General features: G+C 37.8%; 1 protein-coding gene across 2 annotated transcripts in view; it reads left to right on the plus strand.

Annotated features, from left to right (window-relative positions):
• CDKAL1 (CDKAL1 threonylcarbamoyladenosine tRNA methylthiotransferase) overlaps window positions 1-18,666 on the plus strand; it is a 436,369-nt gene that overhangs the window by 120,711 nt on the left and 296,992 nt on the right. For both annotated transcript variants that reach the window (XM_083825860.1, XM_083825861.1), the window contains one exon: window positions 14,614-14,710. In XM_083825860.1, the coding sequence (XP_083681986.1) occupies window positions 14,614-14,710 (97 nt within the window). The remainder of the gene's footprint in view (window positions 1-14,613; window positions 14,711-18,666) is intronic.

Consider the following 18,666-nt stretch of genomic DNA (forward strand, 5'->3'; position numbering starts at 1 on the left):
AGGCCTTTCTCCTGGCGTTCCTCATGATGGGATGGGACATGCAATTGTGAAATCCCAATGGAGTCTTGTGTGGTTTACTGTGCTCACATAGTTACTGCTGCTAATTGTGCTGCAAACTTTTGTACTTCGTCCTGTTTAGTACTAGAGTCTGCTTATTCTTCAAAAACAGAATGGTCCTTAGGTCACGTCTGTATGTGTACAGGTAAAGAGGTTCTAGAAAGATGCTGGTATTATTCTGTGAGAATTAAAGTTTATGGGAAATCTGAAAGAAAACAAACACATTTCGATTAAACAGGAAACTACCATATTCATTTATTTATATTAAAGCCTCATTGGATTGCTGTTCATTAAGAATATTTAGGAGCAACTGTTTATAGTATGAGTCCTTCAAATTGTTCTGGCATTTCGGATGTGCACATGACCTAAAACTTTCATGCGCCTATGCATTTATTATCATCTCTATGAAATGCCTGGGAATGCATTAAACTTGTAGAACATTATCTGTTGCCAAAACTACTAAAATGATATCTTGGTTAATATAGGAGATATTCTTGGGAAAGCTAATGCATTCAGAGAAATGACTCCTTCAGCTCTACTAAAAGTTCCAATTTTCAGTTCTTTAAATAATACATTTTGAACTAGATTTAGATGACTAAACTGGTATTAATTTCTCAGAATGGTGAGGGCTTCTCTCCCTCCCCCTCTTCCCACCCCTCACTCCTCCCAATATTTTCCCCAATCATATACATCAAAAAGCCTAAAATAGGTTGGTTGTAAGAGTGCTGCATAAATCTTTAGTGACTTTAGGAGATGTAGCTAATCTGATCAGTCCCATTTCACAGTGGGAGTGCACTAAAGCCATCTTGCACTGCTTTACGCACTTTTGAGCATCCTGCTTTCTATTGGCATCTTCTCCCATTCCATGCCTAAGCATCAATGACAGCAACTGGGTTGGGAATTTGTCCAGCAGTGTACAGGCAGAAGCAAAGTGCAGTCTTCATGCAACTCATGTGAGAATTCCCCCCCCCCCCCCCCTTTTTTTAATACAATTAAAAATGCTTGAGTAGAAAGAGACATAATATATTGCTTTTCTTTTTCTTTCAAATCTGTACATCTAACCATAGGCTCAAATCTTCACTCTCCTAGAGAAAACATATGGTAGTATGTCTTCAGTTTGTATTTGTGCATATTGATGTGATGATGCAAGGCCTTACTAAAGTAGCAAGTTAAAGCGGTGTAGAAATATGTTGCTTTCAGGAAATATGATGAGTTTGTGGGAGTTTAGAAGCCCTTAGTTTCTGTATCGGTAGAACACCTACATTTTCTATCCCACATATGTATATTTCAAAATGTAGCCTCTGAAGAATTGTTAGGATCTTTGCCATTACTTTGGGTGTGGTTTAAAAAACACACACACACACACACACAAACTAGAAAGTAAAGATATGAATGAAGAGTTGTGCTTCATAATCTACTGCAAATAAGCCTGTTCACAAAAGGGGGCTCCTGTTGCAAAGAACATGAGACCTATGGGGGGGACCATGAAATATAAGCCAACTCTCATGAGTCATTCTCTGTGAGTAAGGCAAACCATCTATTCAGCTGTGTATTAGGAGGAATGTGACCAGGAGATTGAGGGAAGGCATTTATTCCTCTTCACCTGGGTTACCGTGGTTTGGCCGAAGTTGAAAGAAACACAAGGAGACTGGAACAGGTCCATGGGAGGGCAACTAAGATGTTCAGTCTGGCATGAGTCTGGCAAATAGGAGGTTAGTGGATAATGTAATTATAGTCTGTTAGTACTTGAAAGGCAACTGCAAAGAATATGAAACCAAGCTTTTCCCCATGGGACCAGAAAACATAACAAATGACAGCAAGTTTCATAGCTTTGGCTGGGTAAAGCCATGGCTGATACCACCTGATGTTGTCAGTAGTCAACATTTTTGAGTAGAGGTTCTAGATGACCTCTAGAAGTTCATTCCAAACTACATATCCCTGATTCTATAAAAACAAGATTAAACACAGGTGGTAAGAGATGGTATGCTTAGTTTGTCATTTCTATTGCTGTTCAGATACTATGATCGTGAATAGGAATTAATAAAACAGTACTCATCTCTTTAGATTAGAAGGAGCTTACTAGACTTTACTGGCTTTACTAGAAAGAGTTTATTGAATTATAATTAAAAAAATAAGTCTAAATTGCACTGTATTGCATTGTTATGAGACTGAGCAAAGGTTCCAACACCTAGGAGCTAAACCTATTTTGTCATTTCTGCTCTATTCTCTGTCATATGTTCATGTTTCATAGTGCATATATATTCCTCATGTTTCGCAGAACTCCTGACAAAAACTAGGCACAGTGTTGCTGTTCACGTAGAGTTCCCATAAAGTGAAAAGTATGTTCAACATTTGGTTTTGAAAAATTACCTCACTGAATTTTGTTACTTTCTATTTTATGGTTTGCTTCTGACAGTTCTTCTACGCACATACTACAAAACCTGTCTTTAGTTGGTCTCAAGAACTTTTTTTTTCCTTTTTTCTTTTTTCTTCTGTGTAGTGGTGATAGTTACCAGTTGTTGAGTAATAGAAAGCCTTGATGGCTGGAATTTTGGCTGCCTTTCCGGTCTGTTGATTTCCTTCCTCATCTGCCCTTAAGGTGTCTAGTGTGGTTTAGCCTGGCAGGCAGCTGAGCACCACACAGCCCTTCACTCACTCCCCCCTCTCCCTGCACTGGAACGGGGGAAAGAATCAGGAAAAAAAAAAAAGTAGAACTATGAGTTGATATAAAGACAGTTTAATATGACAAAAAAGGAAGGGAAAATAATAATAATATGTATACAAAACAAGTGATGCACAGCGCACTTGCTCACCACCCGATGCCCGATGCCCAGCCAGTCCCCAGGCAGCGGCACCTTGCCCCAGCCAACTCCCCTAGTTTTACTGCTCTGCATGACATCAGGTATTAAGGAATATCCCTTCGGTCAGTCTGGGTCAGCTGTTCGGGCTGTGTCCCCTCCCAGGCCCTCGTGCACCCCCAGCCTCCTCGTTGGCAGGGCAGCATGAGAAGCAGAAAAGTCCTTGGCTCTGTGTAAGCACTACGCTGCAACAACTAAAACATCAGTGTGTCATCAGCATTATTCACATCCTAAATCCAAACCACAGCACCATAGTAGCTACTAGAAAGAAAATTAACTCTGTTGCAGCTGAAGCCAAGGCAGTATCCAGGAGAGAAGGAGATGATTGTTAAGGTCACCTGTTACACCCAGCATTTCTGATGTCAGAACATCGATGTCAGACAGCATAGAAACCTTCAGTGTTATTTTATTATTTTATTATATTTTATTGTTTTGGATCTTCACCTTTCGTACCTGTTGGGAAAAATTCCTTGCTGTGTTCTACTTAGGGAGGAGAGGGGAATAAAATTACTCAGGTTATTGAACAGCAAATTGTTTTTTTGCAACTAAAATAAATATACTCAAACTTCTCTCTTTAATCTTTCTTTTATTTATTTTGTAGGTAGTCTGTTTCTGAGAGGCATATTGTACCTTTGAGGGGAAAAAAAAAGACACATTATTTAATTTTCATTTATCACCAATTTCATTTTTTAGCCATTACATCAATGAGGTTTTATATTACAACCCTTGGGCATGCATGCACGTAACTTGAAGCCTGCATAGACTTTGAACCTGATGGGCAATGTAGTGTTTCATAACTACATTGGCTAAAATAATGATAGGCCCTAAACTGCATTTCTCTTATGTGGAAAGAGATGAATAAAACTAAGAGTGGGAGGACTGGAAGATAAAGCAGAATAAACAGACACTTAACAAAACATAAAGGAGAGATACAGCACCAATACCAAAATAGAGTGTTATAGGTATTACAGGAATATCTGTAGAAAGAACAGAGAAGTTGAGCAAGATTCAAATGGGTTATATAAGAGTACACTGTAATTATTTTGATTTCCACTTCTTTAATCTGTGAGTCTAAAGTTTTACTGTCCCTTTCCAAGCAACTTCACAGGAGACTTTCTTTCACCAGTTTTGAGACAAGTATATCTGATTAAACAGACAATCTATATATGCACAAATAAATTCAAAGTAGTAGGTTAAGTTCTCAAGTTTGAAGGGGAGAATGAAGTCTTGCTATTTCAAAGTAGTAGAAAGAATATTATACTCAAAAGAGGAAAGTAGTACTAGAAAGAAATGACAAACTTGTTGCTGTAGGTTTGGGAATATTTCTGCTGCTTTTGAAAACAATCTCAAAGCTGATTTCTATCAATCCTTGCTGAAGAAAGGATAAAATGAAACTGGAGATGTAGAGAGATGGTGAAACATTTATTGAACCTTAATGCCCGTCACAGATGCACTGAAGGACATAGAGCTTCAAGGCTATGCAGAAGCTTGTAATTTTTCTTTTGAGGTACTTCCAGCTTTTGCCACCTGCAGCACTTCCCTGGTGGTGTGCCTCTCCTTTGGTCAGGCTGAATCAGCAGAACTTCAATATATCTAGTACTCCATGCCTAGAAATTCAAAGCAAGAAATTCAGAGATAGTTGCTCGTGCTGTTAGCAGAGAACTAATAATCAGAAGTGAAAGGTAGGGAGGAAGAAAAGGCATGCAGTGTTGAGGATGTCTGAAAATTTGCAAGATTTGTTGTTACAGACTTTTAGAGCCTGATCTCTATGCTGTAAGGTAATAATAATAGAAACATAGTTAATACTTTCTCCTTCTCCAATCCCAAAATAGATAAAATATAAATTATGGAAAGCATTACCTTCCCAGATACTATTTTTGTGACACATTTAAATTTGCAGGTACTACCAGAAGACCAGTCAACACGCTAAACTCAATTATATCTGCTTATTTTTGTTGCTGTTGTTTTTAGATTTTACTGAAATACGTGAATTTTGAATGGAGAATTGGTAAAGAATGGCCTGCTACAGGAAGACAACTTTAAGACCATAATTAGACATTTGCCTAGTTATTAGTTGCCAAGTTGTTAGGCAAATGCCTAATTATGGTCTTAAGTAATTTTACATCATTGAGTAGGTAGGGATCTAAAATGTTATGAGTACTTTATTTGAAGAATGGAATATGTTAACTTTTAATAGTTGTCTACGTGCATTGATCAAGATATCCTAGAAAAATTTCAGTTAGCAGTGCCATTTTTTGTTTCGTTGTAAGAAAATAGTGGAAAGGCTTAGAAACATAATAGAGCATCTAAATATGCTTAAAGACAAAGCTCATAAAAGCTCAGATTTGCAGAACAACAGAGGCAAATACATTACTGATTTATTTGAAGAAGAACATTAAAAGCCCAAATGGTTGTGAAATACAGTTGAAATACATTATTTCTTATATTTTTAGCAAATATCTTGTACAGACTGTGCATGTCACCTGTGAATAAAATGTTTTAACTTGCGAAGGTCTGATTGTGTAAAGCAAGTCTTGGCAGACTATGTTGTTCACTTGAGTAGAGGTGGAGGTTTGTTTTAACCAGCAAGTGGGTGTGTTTGAATCCAGACTTGGAAGAGGGAAACCTGCAGCATGACCTGAAGCACCTTAGTTATCCTTCCGCTCAGAACTATTCTTCAGAGCAATGTTTCTTTTGTCTAGAGAGGTAATTACTTTTCTTTCTCTGTATATCTTTAATTTAATTGCTATTCTTAGAGATAACTTCCTATATGGTTAGCGCACTACTTCCACTACAGATTTATAGTGGGGATGAAGGGAGAAATGACTAAAGAAGGAAAAAGTTTTGGAGCCAGCACCTAAAACACAGAGCTTTCCAGATGAAATTTCCTAAACTTGGTGTCGTCTTAAAGCACTGACCTGCTTACCCCAAACAAAATAAGAAAGTTTGATTCAAGTGAGATTTGGTCAAAATACAAAGCCCAAACCCTCCAACACATTCCTGCTTAAAACATTAAAAGCTACTTTTCCACAGGTCAGCAAGCAGGTTTAGAGCTGAGCTGTGAGAAAAGCTTGCCCAAGAGTGCTTATAGTTTGGATAGAAGGGTTTTAATTTGAATAATGGTAGCCCAAAAGCTGCGACATCTGATCAGGATTTTATGTTCTGGTTAAGAATACAATGTGGAGCAAAGCATACTCCTGGTTTGAATTTCTTTATGGCTTTTTTAGTATTCTGTGTTGTGTAGAAGGGTCTGTCAATCTCTTATATAGGGAAAAAAATCTTGACTACTTAGCAATAAGGAAAAAAAGTAATATGCTTTCTAGCAAGCAAGTAAATACCTGTTCACCACCAGCCAAGGCAAATTTTTTGAATAGATTATCAATAATTATGCTTTCCTTCTAAAAACAATGAATTTTGTTGAAAAATTTCAGTTGTGGTTTTGCAAAGTTGCTTTAAAGTCATAATGTTAAATTGCTTTTCTTAGTCAATCGTGAAGGGGCAGCAGTTGGCTTGCACCTGTTCTTGACTGTCAGAAAGCCATTCTGATAGCTCTCTGTTTTGGGGAAATAAACTTCCACTGTGATTTTGGTTAGTTCAGTCTTGCATGGGGCTACAAAAACTACCAACAGGGGCAAGATGGGATGTAGGATTTATTCCTTGATCCCACTGTGCTCCTGTACACATGGTGGTCTGACTTTTCAATTTGATAAAATTTGCATACTGTTACCTCTTAAGCCCATGCAAGAAGAAAACACGCAGAAAAGGCCATGATTGCCACTAAAACGCAGTATTTGCATGAATAAGGCTCGCACAAGAATAATTGTTGCACCTTTGCTGCCCATAAAGTTACATTTATAGAAAATTTGAGTAAAACTCGGGCATGGATCTGACTTGGTCTTGAGTTTAAAATGAGATTGCTTCCCAGCCTTCTGCAGACAAACCTGCAGTCACTTCCCCTGCATGCTAAGTAGATGGATGAAAACAAGTTTCTATTCAAACCAAGGTATTAGAGCTAATACAATAAGCTGAGTTGAGAAAACGCACTGTAGGTTAGAAGCAGCTGCTAGCCCGTAATTTTGGAGTGTGGTGGAAGCAAGTGTCTGCCATAAAAGGCTGGATGGATCTGTTGTTCTTGTGAAAAGAAGTAGTCTGACTAGTGCGTTCAGACAGTTTTTTATTTTTTATTTTCCTGAGAATGGGAAAGATGCGAGAAGTGTAAAGCCTATTCATGCAGGTACTGTGATGATCCAAATGTAGACAAAATACACTTTTTCTTCCACAAGGATGTCCTCTCAGAAACTTAGGGAATAATGTGGTATGTAGCATGTGAGTCATACTTGGCATTCTTCTCAGAGCTGATATTTTATGTCCATTGTAGATGGATATTTTAAAGAACCTCAGTTTTGAGTCTGATGGAGCAAACATTTGTCTTTGAAATAGTTTGAGAAAAGATGTGCTCCCATATTTCAGGAGGATAACATGCAACTTACCTTTCCTCTGGAGTATTTACATGTTACCTGATGGTTTTTGCCAAAGGAGACAAGTTCAGGGGATGCAGCACAGTAATTAGGGGGTTGCTTTGCTAGAGACGGGTCCTCAAAACCAATTTAGGAAACTTCAATAATTAGCATCAATGAGCTCAAGTGAACTTAACATCTTCACATGCTTCACAAAGAATGGTAATTCTTTTGGGGCTATGGAGGTGTACAAGGAAGCTGACAGACCTAAGCAGACTTGAGCAGTTCTGAGAAGATAATGCTAATGTCTAATTCATAATGTTGACAAGTTTTCATCATATTTTCCAAATGTCTTTCATTATGGGGTTGCCCTTAATGTAGAAAGAACCACGCGTATGAGAGTTTATTACATCCTTCTTGTTTTTTATTCACCTTTGCCATTCCGGATATTGCAACCCAACTTGCACATTTCATCAAACACGTTAAGCTCGCTGTAGATGAAATGAGGAGTTCCTATGTTCTCTTTCTGCTTCCTTTTGAACATCTTTCACTTCATGATTGTTTTAGCTGTAATGCTGCCCCTCTTGGGTGAGCTGATGTAAGTGAATAAAATAACAACACAACAGCTCTATAACTTTCTCCTATATTAGTGAGTTAAATGGGTCCATGGAAGAATGCAGTGAACTGCAGAACTTGGAGCAAAGCAGGAGTGATACCAAATGGCCAGAAATGAGAAAGAGGAGGGACTGGAGCTGGAGAAAGGTAGGAGCAGTGGTAGCAGACAGGAAGGATAGGAATCAAGCCTTTAGTAATGAGACATTAGATTGGTTCAAAGCCTGTAGCATCACAGATACAGTATATAATTTTTCAAACAGAGAATAGCAGTGTGATTTTATGGATTTTCAGGAATTTATCCCAGATACTATACAGGCACCATATTTTCATTCCAGTGATGCTGCACTCTCTTAAAAACTTATGGCTTCCTACTGATTAATTAAGCAGATAAGACAGTTGGAATATCTTTCATATTAATGAATCTTTAGCAAAATAGCATTTCTCTTTCCCCATAGACCCACATCATCATTTCTGCAACCTGGGAAGTAGTATCGCCCAGTTTTACTTTCTATAACCTTTGGCAGATTTATCTCACAATATACCCTGATCATACTGTAGACAGAGCTGTGTTAGCAAAACTTCTCATTATTTTTTTATGCATTTCTTTGGGTGTTTGTAGACACAAACCTCCTGCTGATTTGTAGTCTCACACCTTTCTGAAATACCTGATAAGAGGTGCTGTGGATTTTGTGTAGTAGAAAGTCACGGAAATGACATGAGGAGACTATATAAGTGTACTGCACAATTTGATTTATCTATACGCATCCTAAACAGAAAGTCACAAGGTTTGTGCTGGTACAATAACTATGGTGGGGAGGGGGGGTGGGGGGTGGGGAGGGGGCTACTTTGGTTGGTAGAAACAACTCATTGACATAAAAACTTACTTGATGGTAGACAGTTGTCATCTGCCTAGTAGGATTCAGGTTGAATTACTTCCTTTCCAGTTTCATTTCAGAGAACAATGATACTTTCCATTGTATTTTATCATAGAAATAGTTTGTATTATTATTTTATGAATTAGTTGTTCATGAAGCGCAAAGCTTAATAAGCTCACTGTAAAGCACGTTTTTCTCCTAATTTATTGCTTTTGCTGAAAAATTGCTCTCTTCTCTGACTTGTATTTATTTGGGTGTTACTTAGTACAAGTAAGGCTGCAAGCAGCCTTTTATTCATTGTTAAAACAGTTCTTCACTATTTAATGTCACCAACAATGGATTTTGGAGGAGAAGAACTGGAGTTTGTTAGTATTTATTTGATGTTTGCATTCATGTAGTTTGTGGTATTGTCAGTGATATTGTTGAGGGGATCGAGTGCACTCTCAGTAAGTTTGCAGATGACACCAAGTTGGGTGGGAGTGTTCACCTGCCTGAGAGTAGGAAGGCCCTGCAGAGGGATCTGGATAGGCTGGACTGATGGGCTGAGGCCAACGGTATGAGGTTCAACAAGGCCCAGTGCCAGGTCCTACACTTGGGTCAGAGCTACCCCAAGCAGCGACACAGGCTTGGAGAAGAGTGGCTGGAAAGTAGACCAGCAGAAAAGGACCTTGGGGTGTCAACAGCCAACAATGTGCTCAGGTGGCCAAGAAGGCCAATGGCATCCTGGCTCGTGTCAGAAATAGTGTGGCCAGCAGGGCCAGGGAGGTGATTGTCCTCGAGTACTGTGTTCAGTTTTGGTCCCCTCAGTACAAGAAGGACATCGAAATGCTAGAATGCATTCAGAGAAGAGATGATGAAGGGCCTGGAACAGAAGTCCTATGAGGAGCGGCTGAGGGCACTGGGGTTGTTTAGTCTGGGGAAGAGGAGGCTCAGGGGAGACCTTACTGCTCTCTACAGGTACCTGAAAGGAAGCTGTGGGGGGCTGGAGGTCGGCCTTTTCTCGCAGATAACTAGCGATAGGACTAGAGGGAATGGCCTCAAGTTGTGCTGGGGAAGTTTAGGTTGGACATTGGGAAGAATTTATTCATGGAAAGAGTGCTCGGGCATTGGAACAGGCTGCCCAGGGAAGTGGTGGAATCGGCGTCTCTGGAGGTATTTAAGAGCCGTGTGGATGTGAGGCTCAGAGATGTGGTTTAGCAGTGGAATTGCACTGTTAGGTGATGGTTGGACTTGATCTTAGAGGTCTTTTCCAACCTAAATGATTCTGTGATTCTCTGTAGTGCTTGGTAAGTGCTGTTACTTCAGTGCTGCAGAAGCACATTAAGACAGCACAATCCTGGTTTGACATTCCTATGGAAGGGAAAGAGAGCAGGTAGGCTGTAAGGATTTGGCTTCTCTTGTCTCACAAAGAGCAAGGTAGCAATTACTTCTGATGTCACATTTTTGTGGTTTTTTGTTTTTGTTTTTATTATTTATTTTTAAAATTGCTTTCCCTAAATTTGATCATCGAGGAAAGGGTCCTAACTATTTTTCCTGTGGTGATTCTACCTGAATAGCTGTATAAGTTAGAAAAAAGTCATACAGCTTACAGCAGCAGCTACCGTGGTATCCAGCAGTGTTGCCATACACACAGTGCTGATGAAGCAAGCTGTTGTGGGTGACGTAACCCTTTCTGAAGGGTGGGAGTCATTTCTTTATCCACATCATATCGAACAAATTTTCTTGGAGCTCAAAAAAAAGTGATGGAAAAGGAACCCTTGTTCCTTCAGTTGCATAAAACTGTGAGCAGAATATTCCAGTTAGGCAGGTTCCTGACAATGCAAATTGACATCCACATAAACAGGGAAGAAATGTATTCACATCCTAGTTACATCTTGGAGCTTGTATTACAAAAAAAAAAAGAAAAAAAAAGGCAGAAAACACTGAAAACATTTCATTAAATGTGATAGTACAAGTACAGTTGCAATGGCTATATCTGCAGAGGATACAGAGGACAATCTGTGAACTCACTACTAATCTTTTAAAAGTCCTCTGCTACATAGTGATCTTTTTTGTACCCGTTTTTTCTCACTTGTTCTCGTTCCACACACGTTTCCATTACTTAGAAGTAGCTAGAATATTTTTTTTCTTTGAAACAGAATTGCTGTAATTAAATTTCTCTTCAGATTATATATCTTGCAATTTTTAGAAAAGAGTGCATTTCTAGAAAATGTGTCCTGATACGAATAAATTGAAAGTTCAAGGTAAGGATCATGTAATTGAAAAATACAAAAGATGTCTGAAAGGGAAGATGTATTTGTTCATGCCACTACTAGATTCCATGAAGTATTATTCTCATTACTATTCATGTTTTCTGAAGGATAAAGGCTTTTCTAATATAGTTGCCGTGCTAACTAGACTTCTAAAGAATAATTTTTGTAGGCTTTTGTTAGTATGAGCAGGGCTCATTAAACAATATTAAAAGGAGTTAACAATATAGTGCTGGAGTGCATATTTTCCGAAGTGCTTTCTTGATAAATGAGGCAAAAATTTTCATAATTTCCTTACTACAGTTTTTCCTTTATGCTGGATTTCATGGACTGTACAGTGTAACATGAATGCAATGAAAATCGACTATGATTGAAAATTTAGTTCCAACATTTCTGTTTAATTGCATTTTAAAGCAAAAAATTTCATTGTACAAAATTCTTTATTCTTTAGAGACCTGCACAACTTTAAAAAACATTTAAATGAAGGCAGTGCTTATTAGGAGGAATATTCAGTTTAACTTTCTTCCCCCTAGCTCCAGTTGTAGTCCCAGAAGATATGGCAAAACGTTAAAGCTATGAAATAACATTAAAATGCCATTTAATGTGTCAAGGGAAACTTTGTTTATTTTTCTCTTCAGATAAAAAGACCTGAATAAAAGCTTTTTCCTCTGTAGTGCTTGCAGGTTTTCAAGTAGATGGAGAAGGCTGTTGCTAGCAGCAGATTATACCAGATGCACAGTTGCCTAGGGATGGGTGCTTTGTTTGCTGGAGACAGGTCTTATTGTCTTGCCTTGAGGCGTTAGGTTGAGTCTGTTAGACCACGTAAGTAGTGATTTTTATCCTTTGAGCTAGTGGAGTGTCACATAGTGGTATGTGACATTTTTAGGTAACGCATGAAATAGATATATATTTCTTTTTTCTTTTTTTCTTTTTTTTAAACTTGGATAAGTAGAAGTAGGTGACCTCTATAGAAGTTTTGCAGAAACCTTAAATATTTACCACTGAAAGAAAAGGATTGCCAATTTTAGAGACAAGTTGCTAGGTTCCCAGCCTAAGAAATGTACTAAATTAGCATTTCATCATAGTTCTTTCTTCCTTGATAAAATTTCTGTGGATAGATGAAAGGATTTACATTTATATTGAATATTGTAGCATGCACGTAGAGGACCAATGAGGCTCTGTATGATGAACATCTGAAGATTTCCTGAAATTTCCACTAAAAGAAAATGGAAAACTTTATGGTTATATTTACTACATTTATATTAGACATGAAATAATAGGTGTAATACATTTTTATGTTAATTCACACTTGTCTGTATATAGGATATTTAATTTGTTCCTTCAAAATACCTCATTTCTAATGCAGCTGCCTACACAAGATATTTGGCAAGATAGACCGTGTTCTGTAATTTTACAATTCCTGTGTTCTTATGAGATTATATTTTCATTTGAGGTATAATTTGCAAATACATTTGTCCACATTATAATTACAAAGTGAAAATTGTGACTCAGTAGCAGAACTGGTTGTAGTATCAGTCTGGTTTTGTAAGTTTTTCTTCATTAAATTTGTATCTGGAGTTTTGTATCTAGATTTCCAGGTAGTTTAGCATCCTTGTGCTTGTCAAACATTACTTTCTCTAGTGCATTCAGTTTGGGAGGTAGCTCAAGCAAGCCAAAGAGCGTAGTCATACAAACAATTGAGTATTTTGGATAAGAGATTTTCTACCAAAAATGTTATGATATGACTTAGTCTATTTCAACATAACAGTAAACACTTCATTAATTTATATATTGCTGGAGAAAAATGTGCATTTAGAAGGTTACAGTTTGACAGAAGTCTGGCAGGAGGTTGTGATATAACATGCAACTGTGAATGACAGTTCTTAGAGCAACTCGTATGAAATACCTAGCAAGTCTGCTAAAATTATTCAGTGCTTCTCTTCTCTACTGTTTTGCAGATTATGATGGAATCATAGACCTTAAAGACTACCCAGTGCCAACCCCCCTGCCATGTGCAGGGACACCTCCCACTAGACCAGGTTGCCCAAAGCCCCATCCAGCCTGGCCTTGAGCACTGCCAGGGATGGGGCATCCACAGCTGCTCTGGGCAACCTGCTCCAGTGCCTCACCACCCTCTGAGTAAAGAATTTCTTCCTTATATCTAATCTAAATCTGAACTCTTTTAGTTTAAAGCCATTTTCCCTTGTCCTATCACTCCACTCCCTGACAAAGAGTCCCTCCGCAGCCATTATAGCCATATATATCCATATATATATATATATGTAGCCATATATATATAGCTATATACCCAGTCCCTTTTAGCCATCCATCACAGCACTCCAGTTGTGTAAGTCATCCCACCATGTTTTTGGAATAGCAATTATATTAGAGTTTTCTAGGTACATGACGGCTTCCAGCTCCCACTGTTTGTTGCCCATGCTGTGTGCATTGGTATAGAAGTGCTTCAGCCAGGATGTTGATCCTGCCACCTTTTTGAGGGAAGAAGCTCTAATTCCTATGTGGTATTTCTCAGGTGTTTGTCTGGTTTCTAATGCATCAACAATGCCTGGGTCTTGCTGCTGCTCAGATCTCCATCCCCTACTCACATTGAACCTAATTTAAAACCCTCCATATAATTCTCGCCAGCTTGTTGGCAAAGATGCAGTAATTGTTAAAAGGGTTCATATGTTAATGAATGATTTGCAAAGTTTAATGAACATACGAAGGTTTTATCCCACTGTTTTGTGTTCAGGGCTTCCTATAGTTCCACGATTCAGTGATGGCTTAATACACAGTATTGAATTTAAAGTGAGTCAAAATATTACTGAAGAAATTAATGGTGTTATCCATTGGAACGTAATGTTTTGGTTTCCCACTTGGTGCTAAGGTAGTACCAAAGTTGAGGAATTATGTAAGTCAGTATTCACACAAACATTTATCTGCCAAAGACAAGCAATTAAAGCTTGAAAATGCTCAGTCTGATTTTTTATTTTTATTTTTTTCCCAATAGAAATTTAGAAAAGTGATGTAATTGGTCATTTCTGACTGGTATTAAATAGCTGCTTACATTCTGAACTAGTGGGTCCTATCTGCATAGGATGTCCCTTGCATTCTGTATAACCTTTCTTGACTCACACTTAATTTCTCTGTCCCATCTTTCTTGATGAGATTCTTTGTGAATTGCTGTCATTGTGGACAATAAAGATTAACTACATTTGATTAGGGCTTTCAAAGTTGTATTTACATCCAAGATGTACAATGGTAATGCTCTCTGTAGATGCTTCACAAACTGAGCCACATGTGCTGTAGCCTGAACTCTGGTACAGGGTTCTTCTGTTGTATTGGTTGGTTTTGTTTCTGAGGTCCAAACATGTACAAGTTGATTCTGACTTGGGAATGTTTTCATTGTGGTTGCTCTCGTGTTGCATGCATAGTATGACTACTTTAAAATTGAAAATGATCAAATTAGAAAATACTAACGCTGTCTGTCTGTCTTCTTTAGGAAAGCCCAAGAAGGGAACAAGAAAGTGGTTTTAGCAGGCTGTGTTCCTCAAGCCCAACCTCGTCAGGACTACCTGAAAGGCTTAAGTATTATAGGGGTATGTATCTTTATCAATTAGAAACCAAAGTTTTCAATAAGCCAATGTCATTATGTAGGCATAATTGACTTCCTCCTGGAAAAAGCAGTGGAGAAACTTGGTACTTTTGTTAGTCTGCTTGCATTATACAGTACTTAAGCTTTCTTGCTTCCACAGTGATCTGCTTTGGTTGTGGGACGAGGGGACAAGGATACATGGATACTGTTGGCAGAAATTATTTTAAGTGCCATTTGTAGCCTTAATGGGATGAAGATAGCCATTACCATATTGTTTAAAATACGACAGTTTATTTGCAGTAAGATGAACAAATACACCCTTTATTAAAATCAGTGAAAGATGTATAGAAGACTAGAGCAAAAATGTTACACAGACACAGCTGAGGGTTTGATGTTAGGTATTGTTTTTTCCCCCCTGTACTATTAAGACAAAAGGCAATGATCGTTTTGGTTAAACCTGAGGCAGTCTGAAGAGTTAAATCCACCAGTGACTGAATTGTTAAACAGTTACCAAGCTTTACCTTGAAAAGCTTTACCTGAGAGTTTTTGCCATAATTCAGCTAGTGAAGTGCTTTCAGTATCCTTTGGGATGAAGCAATACTGTCTAATTGATTCACCTTTGTAAAATCCTCCTGAAAATTTGGGAGTCAGAGCAGAAGCTAGAAAAGATTTGTCATTGTTTAAGGCTTTAGATTAAAACTGGATGAAACGGCATGTATGAATTGAAACACCGTCATTGGATTCAGTGTGTGAATTACAGAGTGAAGTTGTCCTTTGTTATGTTAAGTCAGAGCAGATGACTGCACAGCATCTTTCCTGCATTAAAAATGTAGAGGGGTCAATGTGTTTCCACTTCAGTTTGATGAATTCAGATTGAAACTAAGATAAAGGAAGAACAACAAGATATTCCAAAGATTTTGCTTTCATTAGAAGAGCATATAAGATGCAATTGTTCAAAGTAATTTAGAAGTAAAATTGTAGTTTGCGATTAGGAAAAAGATGAATTCATTAAATGATTTATTGGAATTCTTTGTAAAGATAGACTTTGTGCTGTTTGATTGACTTTTTTAATTACTACTGTCACTCAAAATGTTTTATCTTCCTTTTTTTTTTTTCCAGATGCATTCTCAGTGACATGCTAATGCCTGTAAATTAACTCATTGCTCAGAAATGATACTCAGGGGCTGTAAAACGCCACACTTATCTGTATAGATGACAATGCACTGATAGTTACAGTTCAAATGAATAAACAAATTTTCCATTGCACTGTGCAGTCTTACTTTACAAAATTACATGCAAGGGAACCGTGGTGCTCTGTCATCTCTATGACTCCAACTAATTAAGTGTAAATTACTCTGTGCAGCAGGATAGGGAAAAAAAGGTGAATGGATTTCATCGATTTGTATGACCTGTGATTGTTCATATAATGAATATCAAGATATCTACATTTATGAAGACAGATAAAAAGTATATTACATGGCTATAAAATTAATGTGTCACAATCCTTTGGCCAAGGCTGTTATCTGATATTTCAGTTCTGATGAGTTGGGAAGTTTAGGGGACCCAAAGTTTGATTTTATTTTATATTTTTTCCTTTATTTTTTCACTTTCCTTTTGAAGTAGTATGCGATTTCTGAAAATTAGCCTCTTCATTTTAATCTTGATGCCTAGAGCCAGTGGTTAATGAAAATATTTGCAAATTAGTATTTATTACAGACAGACTTCTGTTAGGAGTTGTATTAAGCTGTTACTGTAGCTTTCCAAAATACTGAGTTAGACTTGAAAATACTGAAATGTGATCTATGCAATAAGGACACTGTCTTCTAACTGTCACTGATGTGATAAAATTTACTTAGATGCCTAAGCTCAAAGGTCTTAAAATTTAGGCATAGCTATTAACAGAAGCAGAGCCAACAACAGATATTGTCTTTGTTTTCAGTTTGTATATTTAAGGCTTTCTTCTTATTTTACAAAGAGTGTGTGGGATAGCTATATTTAAAGGATAAGAATTATGTTACTACTGCAAAATATTTCTTGAAAGGCAGTTTTGGCAGAATTGAAAAATAGACGATGTTCTGTTGGCAGCTGGACACTTATCTGAGTTTAAAATTGTAAGCTTACGAGCGTAGTTGTGGCAGTCTTTGCCACCAGGTTGGTCTCGTCTTCATCTTGGCTGAGAGATACAGTTGATTAATTGTTGCTTATGTAAGCTCTGCTATTTTTTTATTTTTTTGTGTTGTCTGAGGAAGTGGTTATTTACTGGCAATTGTAACTCCTTCGGGGTGGCTTTGAAAGGCAATGTGTGTCAGAGGTCTTTTTTGCTCATCTTGGTATGATGAAGGAGTTGTGATGTAATTACGAGTGAAATTCTGGTAACTGAAGCCTTCTTTTGAGCTGTGCCTTAGAAATACAGTACACAACTTCTACTATTTTTTATTTATTGTTCAAGTTGGGCAGAAGGGAAGGAAGGGCAACTTTGTATCTGTGTTATAATTTCTGATGTTCCTGTACTTTTGTGTTTCTTTGAAACCATTATCACTTTTTAAAAATAATGTGGATTGTGGCATTATCATAGGCTGTATATAAGGTAAGCCATAACATAATGTGACTAAGATAAAGGAGCTGTTTTCAGGAAGGAGGAAGCTCTAGGTAGTAATTAACACACCGAATGTGCAGTGTACACAAAAGACATAATAATAGGTTCACAAGCATTTACACCCTGGTGGTTTCCAGAAACTACTCGTTTATGTTTTGAGTACTGTACCCACTTCAAACTCAAGTGCACACATAGTATCGCAAAGAGAAACAGTAACTTTCATAGATAAAGCTGTCCCTCACTTTTCATTGTAAGTTCCTGAAAAAAGGATATGTGATAGTCTATACTGACTATTTTGTGGGGATTATAGAGGAAGGGAAGGGAGGGACAGAGGAGACTGAAAAGTTTAGCAGGTAGGCTATGTTCTGGTATTTATGATGGATCTAAGTAGCGGTAGTGTTTCCTGATTTCCGGAGTTGAATGCAGTGCAGAAGGCATGCGAAACCCTTGTTTCCAGTGATAATTTAAACTATTGGAATGGAACAAGATGTTTTGTTTCTTTGACAATTTTCTAGAGTTAAGGTGTTTGATGTTGAAATAATGCTACCATGCTGGAGCTCTGATTAGTTTGCTAAGGGCCACTGCATATCTGAGATGCTTCAAAATCACTGTGCCACCTGTACTTTGAAACCGTCAGACCTACTGGATATGAGTGTACTGTATCAGCATGCATACTGCAAGCATGGAGTCTAATGCACATATGTATCCCATTAAAGGCGCACCATAGCTCTGCAGATGTATGAATCTCCTTGATTGCTGAATAAGAATGTCAATACCAAATTCTGCTTCCTTCCCTATCTTTCCCAATGTAAGACCTAGCATCACAGACAAACTGTCTTTCTTCTGCTTCTGTACACCCATTTGCCAGGGGAAGAAGAATTTCAGCCCGTTCTCTTATCTCTGCAAGATAAAATCAATGTCACCAACACGGTAATCCCATCTCTGCTGCTACACTTTTCAGGCAGAATGTGCAGGTCCTGTGCACAGTAGATTTACTACAGGCTTTTTGGCCAGAGTTGAACCTAAAGCACAGAAGCCATCAAATCTCTGTGTAGGGATTCTCTTAATTCCTGTGGCCTCCTAATTACCTTTTTCTGTTGTTGTTCTACTCTATAAGACAAGCGTTAGGTAATTTTAAAACTAGAGTTTAAAACTCAAATGCTGGGCAATTCTAATAGCAGCACATACAGCAGTGGCACTGTTATGAAATAGTTTGGTGTAAAAATTGAGAAATACATTTTTTAAAAAGGCACTTGACTTCTTAAGCTGTGCATCTATAATTGGTGTACACTTTTAAATTTAATGTGCCTTAGTTCTCTGTTTGTAAAAACCAAAACCAAAACCAAACCAAACCAACCAAACAA

Source organism: Anser anser (assembly GCF_964211835.1).
Source record: "Anser anser genome assembly, chromosome: 2".
In the NCBI taxonomy this organism is placed as follows: domain Eukaryota; kingdom Metazoa; phylum Chordata; class Aves; order Anseriformes; family Anatidae; genus Anser; species Anser anser.